General features: G+C 38.2%; 1 protein-coding gene across 1 annotated transcript in view; it reads right to left on the bottom strand.

Annotated features, from left to right (window-relative positions):
• The window catches only part of cacna1ba (calcium channel, voltage-dependent, N type, alpha 1B subunit, a), a 621,742-nt gene that overhangs the window by 75,060 nt on the left and 533,333 nt on the right, over window positions 1-13,349 (bottom strand). The window contains exons 32-34 of the mRNA XM_068012672.1: window positions 11,565-11,729; window positions 9,453-9,563; window positions 8,064-8,147 (exon numbers count right to left, since the gene is read on the bottom strand). Of these exons, the coding sequence (XP_067868773.1) occupies window positions 8,064-8,147; window positions 9,453-9,563; window positions 11,565-11,729 (360 nt within the window). The remainder of the gene's footprint in view (window positions 1-8,063; window positions 8,148-9,452; window positions 9,564-11,564; window positions 11,730-13,349) is intronic.

The following is a 13,349-nucleotide window of genomic DNA, read 5'->3' as shown; positions in this document are numbered from 1 at the left end:
TTGAACCAACCATTCAACTACAAAGGTAATGTCAAATTCCAAAGTGTTTTCTGCAGTGTTCCTTTTAAAGTAGTTTTATTACATCCTGTGAATGTCAAAAGCTATCCAATGGAGTACCTATCTCATTCAACCGATTGAAGTCCATTATTTAAAAGTGAATGATAACAATCAATGGGTAAAATTGGCTAAAATAAATGGATAAATGGATAAAATAAATACATTCTCAGATATGATGTCTTATACAGAAGTCCATGCTAACATGTACTGTACTTATTCACATGGCCATCAGATATCATGGCCATCAAGACCACAGGCAGAGAATTTAAATCCGAACTGATGCAGTTCAAATGCACTTTATATATTTAAAAAAAATTTCCATGCATTAAGCATCTGTAACATTGAAACAGTTGGATTTAAGCATGCACACATTATTAACCCTCTCCTGCCCAGTCAGATCAATTGCAAACTTAGATTGTGACCAACAATTGGCATTATATTATTCCTGAGATCAAGGCATTGTTAATTCTTTGGAGTAAATATTGTAGTTGTACTGTCAGTTAGGCTCCACTGGGCTCCTTCAAATAAACTGATGCCTCAAGTTTTTTTTTATACATTCTTGAGCATGGAGTCCGACACATCTTGTACTTCAATATCAGCATTCAAAGACATACCCAACTATCCAAAAACGGATTTTGTTTCTGAGCTACATAACACAAAGAGGTCAACAGAAAGGAATTATTTGGCTGATACACGGGGGACACTTTGGATTGAGGAATTAAATAGTCAAGTACATTAGGAAAATGATGGTTGTCAGTCTGAACTACTACTACAAGAACCTGGGAGAGACTGGACTGGAAATGGTTAAATAAATTGCAAAACAAAATAATGAAGACAAATTGCAAACCACAATCATGCCTGTTTTCTAAAATGAAGGAAAAGACTTTACGTTGCCAAGAAAATTATTTAAAAGATTGCTTTCTTTCTTCACAACTTGAATTAGACGCTACCAAAAGATTATTTTTTCACCATAAACTAAATCTTGATCATATATAAGACAAAGGATTTTGCAACTAAAAACCTTCCTGTTATTCCTGGGAGTCCAAACATATGTTTCCTTTGTTCTGCTGAAACTATTTTGATCCCCAAAAACTCTTAATATGATTTAAAATTTGAATGACGAATTTAAAATAGGCTGCCATTGGTTTAGAATTCTACTGTAAGACAAAGGTCAATTGAACAGAAATAAATACAATCCAAACCAATGGCCTAGTCATAATTAAATTAAATTATGTTTACAGTGCAGAGGTGGTAACTTTAATGTTTAGTTTTGTTTTACATTTTTCTCTTCTGCACCACCGCCTGTAAGTTGAGGCACATCAGGACTACATTCTAATAGAAGGTCCATACAATCAGTTTAAATCTTACCAGTGGTGCCTTTAAAGACAGCTTGCTTCTTGGGAAACAGGTTTGCATTTGACATGCTCTTTACTGTTCTATTCTCTGCACCTACAGTTGACCTTTTGCTCAGTTATCAATGTTTGAGATTGCTAATTGAAGGCTGAGAAAGAAGCCTGACTGAAGAATGCATCTAGTGTTTGTTTTCCTCGCTCTGTCCTTTCTACAGATTAATTTTCTCTGGAGGGAGAGATCATCATTTGGTAAAATTGGTTGGATCCGACCCTGCGGTGGACACACATCCACCATAGAGGAACTGGAGAAAGCTACACTGAAGTGTTGGGTGTGAGATTTTGTTACCTCATCGTCGTCAGAATGGGGGACTGTAACTGTTGAGTGCATTCTTGAGTAACAGTAGGAAGTGGAGAGTCATGTATTCCTGAGATGCGGATCTTTCACAGGAAATACAAATTCATTTTGCAACTCTACACTTCAGTGGGAAATAGATTTCTCTGCATTTGCATTGGGGAATGTGAAATATAATTATGCATTCAGAGAAATGTGTGACTGGAATAAAAATGGTATCTAATGGTTACAGCTGATTTAATGCTAATTTCACGAAATGTCAAATGTGTTAATCACCCCATTAGAGACAAAAAAAAATACTGTCACTCCTGGAATAAAATAGTGTTATCAAATACTGGTCCAGAAGATAAATCTGATTGACATAGAACATGTTAGATTGTGCAGAGGTTGGGGGGTGGGGCTGGGAGGCACAGTGTTGTGGTGGAATGGTTTAGTATACTCCTCAAAAACCAAGGGAAGACACTTGTCAGTCTCTCCATTTTAAATTAACAAGGATCCAAGGAGTAGTTTCATAATGATCTCTGGTACCCTGCAGGCGAATGAATCCAGGTAATTACTGTGTATGGGCCCTAGAGCAAAGCTCCAAGCTTTTTTGGGGAACTGGGTTCTTTGTTCGTGGTTTGAGACAATGCAGGATTCCTGCCAAGTGCAGGTCATTCATTATTCCATGAAATGCCTAAAGAACTTCTGAAAAGTCAGTTTATATTTATTGCCTCAAGAAAACTGCCATCTTCAAGTAAAGGGAGCTCAAGGGTAGAATTGTCTCATTCGGAAGAGCACATTGTTATCCAGCACAGAAAAAAACACTCCAGAACTTGTTAATCTTACTATGAACCTGAGATCCAACTACCTAGTAATGCTGATGACCTACTGTGCTTCAGGAAACAGCATTAATGTAGTCTTGCAGCTATTGCCTATCAGTTCCTATGTATTTGAGCTGCTGGCTGGGTTGTTATTGTAATTACTGGAGAACAAATCACATACTGTTCTGACTTGTGATTTGATCTTTCATCAAAGAACTGGACTCCACTCTGTGCTTTCTTCTAAAGATGTGGGTGAACAACCCACCTTGCCACCAAGACTACAGGCAATTTCTTTTTGACAGAAACCTGATTTAGTTTAATGGTACTACAGAGCTTAGGATGGCCAGCCAGCTCTGCCCCAGTATGCCCTTACCCGTTAATATCAGGGACTTGTACTCTTGAGTTACAAAAGAGGGGCTTAACGTGCTCATTCTGTCTTTTAGCAATCTTACTTTGCTTTCATTTTATCTCTGTTTAACCTACTTTTCTTCCTCTTAGCAAGGCTGGAGACTGAATAGATACGATAAATATGGTGTCATAGGTATTTCTCAGAGATTTCCTCTCTCATTAAAACATGGTTGATCAAAATTTCTGACACGCTTGGTGCAGGAGATAATATACTTGCTCTGAATTAAGCAATTCTGCTGATAGAAAATGCTAACAATGACCATAGTAAGGCCAAATGTGTAGCACCTAGCTCATTTGATTTTTTTCCCCTTCTGTTTCTCTAATGTTTTGGAGCAATTTTCTTTCAGTACCAGCACGGATAAATACCATCAGGGGAACTATCTGGGAAGAATGATTGTGTCAGAGAGCTGAATTAAAGTGAACAAGCAATACAATTACTCAAATTCCCTGTGTTAATGAGTGGGTCTCAGGTGGACAGGCTCAGTAACTCCTCCAATTCAATCCCATCAATACAATCATTGCAACTATTTCTTCACAAAACAATTTAAATTAACATACAAAAGCAAAAAATTAATCCTAATTCTGAGAAACTAAGTACATCAATGGAGAACGATTTGTTATTATTAGTGAGAAAGCCTGTCTAATTAAAAAGCAGGAGGTAAACACATTTACTCTATTTTCTGTCTTGTTCCTTTCTCTGTCTTTTCTCTCTCCCTTCCTTTTTGTTTGCTTTCTCCTTGTTTTCCACTATTAACTCTGAAACTATTCCTAAAATTTGACAATGAAATTTTAGATAGCACTTCAAAGTCTCCACTGGTGGAATACTGAGGTTGCTTACTCCCAAGTCTGTCACTAGCTGGGGAAAAGGAAAACAGATTTGGCCAAGTTAAGCGCTAAAGTGGATACCATACACTCCTGCCTATCAGAACACAGCAGTCAGACTAAACGGACAAGCTTCACTTCTGTCTTTTTGCATGTACCGAATAACTAGAAAAGCAAATTAAAAAGCAAACCAATTCCAAAATATTTCTTAAATTGATGAAACCAACCAGTTGCTACATGTTGATGTTGTTCATGGATGATTGATGTTGGCAGTATGCAAAGGAAGATTTTTTGGGAGGGAGCAGCAGGTGCACAACATGCAGACGGATAGATGGGTTTTCATATTGTGTGTTGATTGGATGGCGTGATTCAGCAGACCATTGGAGAAAATAAGGAACAAAAACAAGAGGAAATGAGAAATCAGATGAGCAAAATCAAACGCAGTTTTTGAAAAAAAATCACTTGAATCATATTACAATCCAGCAAATCAGTGTCAGAACTCATGACCTTTACAGTGATGCTAAAAATGACAAACTTGCCATAAAACAGAATGTGGGCTCACTGCAGATTTACCAGGAAGAAAATCAATACAAAAATAAGGAGCAACAATTTTTATTCATCTCGTGGTGACCTCAGAAATTGAATAGCAATTTTATAGTCGAATAATCATGTGACAAATAACTCAAAATTTCTCAAAATCCTATGTTGTCATCAGGTTTTAACAATTTACAGCAGTTACAAGCAAATCAATACAATGATTGTTATTAAAGTGCTAGGTTCCTCATTACTTATTTCTTATCCAAGTAATTATAACATTCTATTTTACTACACTGGTGGTTACTTTAAATCAATAATCTTCAGTACAACCTGGTCATCTTTTGAAGAATATATTTTACTTTAAAATTATTGAAGGGTAAATTTTGTGATACGCTGTTACTGATGCAAAGTCTCATTCAATGGCAGCGCAGATCAGGGATCGGGCAAAGTGGTGCCATGCCCAATTTGTCAGTGTTTAACGTTAATCACTGGTAAACTAGAAAGCATAGCAAATTGGGCACTCTGAGCTCGGAGTCCCTTTCTTCAATCTGCCTTCCTGTCAAGTGAGGTTCTTCTCTTGAAGCAAGCTCCATAAATTTTACCCTGCGATGAGCTCAATCATTACAATTCTATTTTCATGAAATGTGAAATAAAGAGGGGAGGTGGAAACCCACCTGAAGAACAAGTTCCATGGGGCAGTGTTATCTGGAAATGCATGTGTATGACCATCAGGTGACAACAGGATCAGCCTTGACAGTGATACTACCACAGTCAAATAGCATGCCAATAATCACTGCCCAGGGTCAAACATGAACAATGGCAAGCTGGATATGGTCTTGCAGGCCTACCAATGCCAAGGAACTGTACCCCAGCTCTGGGCAGTAGCTTCAAAAGAGGACGGGAATTTTTTAGTTCAAAGATAATGTTGCAAAGTATCCCTTAGCTGCAGTGGTTGTAAATTTCAAGGAGAGTAAAAGAAGATAACCTCATTTTAACCAGTTCCCACTAACTGCCAGTAATGTATGTTTATTCGAAATAATCTAGAACTGTCGCTCCTCAATAAATGTATTGGAACAAATAAAAATTACAATTGCATGAATACAAATACATTGTTTATGAATTTGAATGAAACAATGAACAATTCAAGTTACATGTAGATAGGATGTATTATAAATGATCAGAAATGATTCTAGCCTTAAGTGTCATTTTAATGCATCTGATAAGAAACTATTTAATAGTTTAGTGTCACACATCAATCAGATGTGTTACCTGGTGCACATCTGAATATCTTTCACATTCTACAGAAATTCCAAGGAACTTATTTTTCAGGAAAGCTCAATTGAATTCCACAAAAAGGTTTGTGAACGACTACATGCGTTTATAAATAAAATCCAAATGCTTGAAGATGAATATTAAAAATTTGACTTGCTAAAGCTGAGAAAGCTCACTATTAGTGGAAATCAGCACCATAAAGAGAAAATACTTGAAATAAACCGCAGGTAAAGTCAATATCTGAAAGTGAAGGGTCCTGTACAAAACTTAAATCACCTATCTCTTTCAGGTGTTGACTAACCATGCGTATTTCCAGCAATCATGGTTTCTTTTTAAAGTTCTTAGATGAATTTTTTTCTCTTCAGCTTTTCTCAGTCCTCTCGTGCCATGCACAACTCCCCAGTGGACAGGTCAGGCAGACATCCAAGCCAGTATCTAACTAGCTGGCATCCAGGGCCAAAAGAAATGAATCTGATGAATATTGACCTGTTTGTAGAAGCATACTGACAAAACTTGTGGCTGATGCCAGCTGAACAGCTCTCTGGTGAGTCCAAGCCCAGGAACGGCTCATTATAAAACTGCATTAACATGAAAACTAAGGTATCTCCAATAAGATCGAAAATTTACATGTGGCAAGTACATTATATTGGAAGTATTGCATTTTTATTTTCTCTTTCAAAACAGTTATAATTTAAGTCGTAGTTGTGGAAAGCTTTTTTTTTTAAATCCTAATTCAATTTTTATTTAACAAAGGCAATGATATACTGTGTTTGTTGTACACACTAAGAAAATAAAATTCACCCCAGGCAAACTGCAAAAATGACCTCTCCCTTGAAACAAGGGCTGATATTGAAACCATAAAAATGTGAAGATAGAAATTAGTGTTGAAAATATTCATGGATAAATATCAAATGTGATGCAATCGAATTCTTCTTTACATTATTTTAACAAAGATATCAGCCCATTTATGATCAGCAAGTAAATGCCTCAGTTAAAAGAGCAGAGAAGAATGTCATAGAAAGATGATAAGCTCCTGATTTTTAATGCCACCAACAATAATTTCTGGCATATCATTTTTCATCTCTCTTGGTGCCAATTTTTTCACTGAGTGAAGGATAGCAATTCTTTTATTCTTTCATGAGATGTGGGCGTCGCTGGCAAGGTTTGTTGCCCATCCCTAATTGGCCTTGACAACTGAGTGGCTTGCTAGGCCATTTCAGAGGGCAATTAAGAGTCAACCACATTGCTGTGGATCTGGAGTCACATGTAAGCCAGACCAGGTAAGCGCAGCAGAATTCCTTCCCTGAAGGACATTAGTGAACCAAATGGCTTCTTACGACAATGGCACTACTACTGAGACTTTCAATTCCAGATTTTAAAAAATTAATTAATTGAAGTTATTAATTAACTGAATTTAAATTCCACCAGCTGCCATGGTGGGATTTGAATGTGTGTCCCCAGGACATTGGCCTGGGTCTCTGGATTACTAGTTCAGTGACATTACCACTATGCCACCATCTCCCCATGATGGGGATCAGGACATCAACAGCATCAAGTCCGCTTAAGGTTGTTCCAGCATACTACTTTCTATTGATCTGACACAGCACTAAGTCCACTTCCATTGTTCCAAAGAACAGGCCAAAATCCAGCCTCTGTGGAGAACCCCTTTATACCACTTCTATTCTCTGTCGCAAATTCCAAGGAATACTACAGCATGGGGGCCACCTAAAGCCAAATGGTGGGTAATTTTGTGCTGTGGGCTCACATTGAATTAAATCCCAGGTTGAAACTGCCCAATCTGGTACCATAACCCTAAGTCAGAATAAATGAGACTTCCATCTGCCACCATCTGTCTAGCTGGATTCGATCCCAGTTCCCAGAAGTGAAAGGATATTTCACTATTTTAATTGCAATTTTTCCCCAATCTGTTTTCTTCAGAGACTAGAGTAGTCAGGAGTACTGACTTCAACACAATGAATTTGTACAGTTCCGCTTCATGCTCACTGAATAGGCAAAACATGGAGCGCGGTTGTGGGGAAGAGGAAGAGGTTGGAAAGACAGTGAACCAGAAGGAAGTGACTTCACATCCTTTCCATCAGATTTTCCACCAGGGCAGCCCAGTGATTAGCCGTATTGTTTTTTGATGGTTAGTGGATTCAAGGCCAAGCAAGCCCTGGAAAGTAAGTCTGCAACCATAACTGTTAGATGCAAGTTTCATAATCTTCCCAGCCCCCCTGTATAAAGAATATCCGCTATAGCACAAGTAATGCATTTCAACAAATCCTCTTCATGTAAATTTAAGTGAACCAAAATGGTGAATCTGGTGCTTTATCACTTATTCCAAAAGAAAAATCAAATGCAGACAGTGCAAGAATCCAGTTCATTGATACACTTCGCCTCAATCATTGGAGTGACAGCAGGTTTTCAAACAATGGCTAGATTTAGGGCAGATACACTTACCGCCAGCTCAGTGACTAAAATATCAGTTATACTTCCCAGTACTGTTACAAAGTCAAACACATTCCATGCATCGCGGAAGTAGTTCTAAATAAAGAGAAAAATCAGTATCAGATTGCCATCAGCTAAACCTCAATCTTTTTACATGTTCACTTACAGATGCAGGACAGTGTGCGTGTACGCCACCCAATTTATGTTGCTGTGAAGTAGTTTCAGCTTCACTTCCAACACAAATTGTGCAGTATAAATGTTAAATAACCCAAAGTGTGCTTTGTCACGAGGTGCAACATCACCAGCAGGAGGCAGTCTCACGCCACAGTTGCTGCAGTACAACAGTTCACACAGTGTTCAATGGACCAAGCTGAAACTTTTTGTTGTAATAAAGTTTTGGGACAGGCAGCTGTTTGTCAACATTCAATTTTAGCCAGATGCCAGTGACTGGACCTCTCTGCATAGATTCTTGAACATAGATCTCCAGGTTCTCTGGGAAGACTGACATAGAAGTTGCCAGTATAATTTGTGTCTTCCAATCTCTTGTTGCTTTCTGCTAGCACCAATCTCAGACAAGTATGTATACTACTGACAGCCTTAGAACGTGACGTACTGATAAATCAGTATCTATGACAAGATATAAAATACTGCTTTATTACATGTTTTAAACTAAATGAAGCTTTCCTTCATTTTTTGATATTCCATAGTTACATCAATTTATGAAAGCATTTATGAGCCATTAAATTAAACAAACATAACTACCAGAAATAGTGATACAGTGCTCAACACCAGTGGCTAAATTGATATTTATTAAAAATAATGCATCAAGAATCTCACAGATTGAAGGCTGAAATCTTTCAGAAACATTTCAAAGGGCTTTTAATAAATCAAATGATTCTGAAGTGCAATAGCTGTTGTTATGTGGGAAAGTGAGACAGTCAACATGTACGCAGTAGATCCTACAAGCAGCAATTGTTTTGGTGGAGTTTGTTGAGGGAGCAATATAACCAGAAGTATTTTCTGTTCTTACATAAATAGGAGTATGAGATCTTTTGGTCCATCCAAACAGGCAGTTTATCCAAAGGACAAAGGTTCAGGGTAGATCATGTGCTCAAATCCTGAAGTGGGACTGAAAGTCACATCCTCTTAACTCAGAGGTAAGAGTGATGCCAACTAAGCCAAACACGGATTACTGATGAACTTAGCTATGTGCAGGTCTTTGTAAAGTTGCAGCTTTTGACTGGCTATATAAAAATACATATTTTGTGCACTCAAATAGGGACAATTAATTTGCATCAATGTATGCACAAAATCTTTTTCATTCTGAGATGCCCTATGATTTTTTTTTATATATATACCAAAATACATCTTGTTTGTAGGCTGAATTGAAATATAACATACCAGAATACCAAATGCAATAAGCTTCAGCACACACTCCATGGAGAACAGAAATGTGAATAATATGTTCAAGTATTGTAGCATTCTGTCATATGGATCAGGAGCATTATAGAACTACATGAAATGTAAAAGAACACAAGAATCAGTACCAGTCGTCTGCAGAATTTCAATAACAAAACCAACAAAGTTTTAATTTTACACATAAAGAATGAAATAATTTCCTGCCCAGAAAAGATTTGTTTCGCTTAAACACAGCTGTGCTAAGGATTTTAGAAAACTGATTCAAGTTAATTGTTCAAATCCAAAAGTGCATTCATTATTCATCAATGTCCATATGGAACAGTCATCAGCACTTCCTTCATTCTCAATTATATATGAGATGTCATTGACTACTCTTCTCTAGTTTCAAGCATCAACTAGTGAAGCACTCGCAACAGCTTCCCATTCTGCCACTGTTGGAATCCAGTTTATCACAGGTTTGACATGCTTGTCTTAATAGGTTTTCTCAACAGGCAACGTTAATTTTTCAATCACAAGCGGAAGTTAGATGAGTGGCAGCTGCCTTTTACTGCTTCTTGGTAGCATCACAATACAAACCTAATGCTGCCACTTCATGAGTGGCTGCAGTATTTGTGCTTTAAATATCCCACTCTGTACAAAAATATGTGAAACAGACCAATTAAGTAGCCTGCAATTTCTGATTAATTGCAAAAGCACAGCACTATACAACTACTTCATATTCCTGTGATGTGGCTCAATATGGATGTGCATTAGTATCCAGTACAAAATTATGCAACATAATTGTCCCTCTGTTGTACGGGGTGAAGCTATTACTAATCATTGTATGTAAAGCCGTCAACTGACCGGAAATATATATAGGCAGACACTCCCCAGATGGACTCAGACTCAATCCAATCCTGGTGTGATGTGACATACTAAAGATATAGTTGCCATATTTTGACATCTCTTAGATAATAAAATGCCAATTTAAAAAAGATTATTGGGTAATAATATCCTAATCTATTTTTTGCATGTTTAATCATTGTTTAATGATTGACTTGGCTGTCAATGATTTGTTTATCAGTTATCTTGCAATGCAGTTTTATTTTACTGATTATTCCACTGAGAGCATCATGAAAATTAGTGTTGCTGATTTTTTAAATGTTTTAAATTTCCTCAAGGGCAGTCTTATAAACACTATTTGGAGCTTTAATTACACTGACTATACAATTCTTTGGTTATAAACCACACATTTCCTCTCAATAAATATACAGATGAATATTATCAAATCACTAATTCATTGATGTGAATGCTAACATACATGAGCAGTATGAAGTGATCTATCAACAGGAGCTGTACAGTTCACAAAACAGCTTAAAATTAAATAAAACTACCAACCAATTTAACTGGGTATGCCATGAAACATAACAGATTATTTCAATCTGGTTTCAGGGTTCAAATGATAGTTATAAACAGCTTCTTTCAGACTTTATGACATAATGGGGACTCCTGAATTAGATTACTGGCTTGCAATCAGTCCCAAATCTTATTACAGTCATATGGTTATAAATTTCAACAATACAAATATGTGATAGCCACAGGGCTAATAGACTGGTGCACAAGCAAAGTGACTTCTCAATGCTAAACTTTCAGCATCAAAAAGTGATCATTTCCATTTGTCTAGGGGATCCTCAGTGATGCTTTTGCACTTTGGGTAATGGCATAAAATAGGCAATATCAATTCAGCCACTTATTACACATCTCTCCTGATTTTTATTTCTATTGAACAGGTGACTCATGCAATACAGCCCAAAGTCAAAATTACTGTCAAAATTACCACTGTTGCTCAGGATCATGTGGATGCCTGATTGTGCAGTAAACAACCATTTCAACTTATGCTGATAAGAAGACTGGATCTACTGCTCATGAAAATAAACAATCAGGTTTCGTAACAACAACTGCAATGCCACATAATAGACAATCAGGAATTCTTTGAAACTGAATTTGACTTTGTCACAGAAAATTGCAAAAGTAAAATTACTTGTGTTTAAAGTGCACCAATTAAAGACATGAGAATTACCCTAATTTTGTAGAGTGCTGTCTGATGCTCCTTACCTTCATCATCAGCACTACGGTATTGATTGCGATCATGGCCATTATAAAATATTCAAAAGGAGGGGAGACCACAAATCTCCACATCTTGTACTGAAAAGTTTGCTTGTTCTGTGGCATGTAGCGAGTAAGCGGTTTGGCACTTATAGCAAAATCAATACAGGCCCTCTGGAAGAAAAAAAGCCAAAGTGTCTGAATTAGATAAGGTTACCATCATAGGCCCATTTTTGGCTTGCAACATTTGTAGGGCAAACTAAAGATTACATTATATTCAAGTAAGTAACTCAATTAAATCCTCAGGCAGTAATTTTCAACAAAACAGCAATATTAATTGACAGGGAAATAAGAAAACGATGAATATTTGTGCAGCAATTGTACTATTTTCAATGTTTTTCACATATGCTACTTCAAATCTCATGCCTTGTGTTGAGCGACTTAACAGGAAATTAATCACAAATGTGAGGAGAAATAAGAAGACTTACAGGCTGCCATCATTTGTGAATGATTTGGCTCCTTCCACTCACTAGATCACTTATTTTCATTCTCAGTCCTCCATTCATCTGTATCCTGCATTTACTCTCTTATCACAGCGCACTCCATTTTCTTCTCATTCTCTAATCGCAGTGCACATTCTGTAGTATATTTATGCCCTTTACCTCTCTGTAATCTAGGTTCCTCCTAGTCTCTTCCCTAGTTTACAGTTCTCGCTCCATTCCATAGTCAGTTATCTTATATTCAATCCCTCCATCCTGTATTCACTGCCTAAACACAGTGTACTCTCTGGCCTATATTTATGCTTCCTATGCTGATACACTCTGCATCATCTATTTACTATCTCTATTCATCATTTACAGATCTCTCTCTATTCCTTATTGAGCCTTTGGGCTGAATTTTACTAGCCCCCTGATGTCGGGGGTCAAGGTGGGGGGGCCCGGAAAATATCTTCGGGAGAGGCCCACCACGGGCCTCGATGCTGGGAAGGCCCGGCCCCATGTTACTGGGGGCAACGGCGAGGCCTCAGGGCGGCCCCCCGTCACTCAGCGAAAAAAACTTTATTCATTCATTAAACTTTACTAACATATTTAAATTATGACTTATGTTGCAGTGACGGCGGTCCCATGCCGGTATTCCAGCCGGTGGCCGGAAGTCCTGCGCATTCAGATGTCCATTCGGACATCTGAGGCGGGACACTGGTGGGGAGGGGTGAAGTTTTCAAGGCGGGGGTGGAATGGGGAAAGCTGTTACAGTTGGCTAAGGGAATGGTGGGAAGGGGTTGAAGGACAAAGATATCTACATTTGGGGTTGGAAGTTCGGGACTGACCAAAAAAGTTATTTCGGAGGGGGGTAGAGGGAAATAAATAACTTGTTAGGTCATGGGGGGAGGGTGGAAGAGGGGGCTTTGTTCTTTCATCGAATGTGTAAATTTAAATTATACTTGCAGTTCTCCTTAAAAATGTAAATGTCTTGCAAGGGCTTGAAGCCCTGAAAAAATGGTGCCGGTGCCTGCGTGGTAGTGCCAGACGCTGTTGCCGGGGATGGAGCACCCACCCCCTCTACGTCATCGGGGGCAGGCGTTCCGCCCCCTCCATGTTAATGAGCCACCGCGCGAAATATCGCAGCATCTCCATGGCGCACAGCTTGTGCGTGCGCCGCGCCGATCTGGAAGCTCGCCGCCGTTCAGCCTTTGAGCCTTATCCTTATATGGTATGCACCTCTTTATCACTGTAGACAATTCATCCAGTATCCGTTCTCTAAATAGGTCAGCCGTCTGATGATTTTCATTTAGTG

The sequence above is a fragment of the Heterodontus francisci genome, chromosome 32 (assembly GCF_036365525.1).
Source record: "Heterodontus francisci isolate sHetFra1 chromosome 32, sHetFra1.hap1, whole genome shotgun sequence".
Classification (NCBI taxonomy): Eukaryota; Metazoa; Chordata; class Chondrichthyes; order Heterodontiformes; family Heterodontidae; genus Heterodontus; species Heterodontus francisci.
The sequence above is the reverse complement of the archived record's forward strand: the minus strand, read 5'-3'. Positions and strand labels throughout refer to the sequence as shown.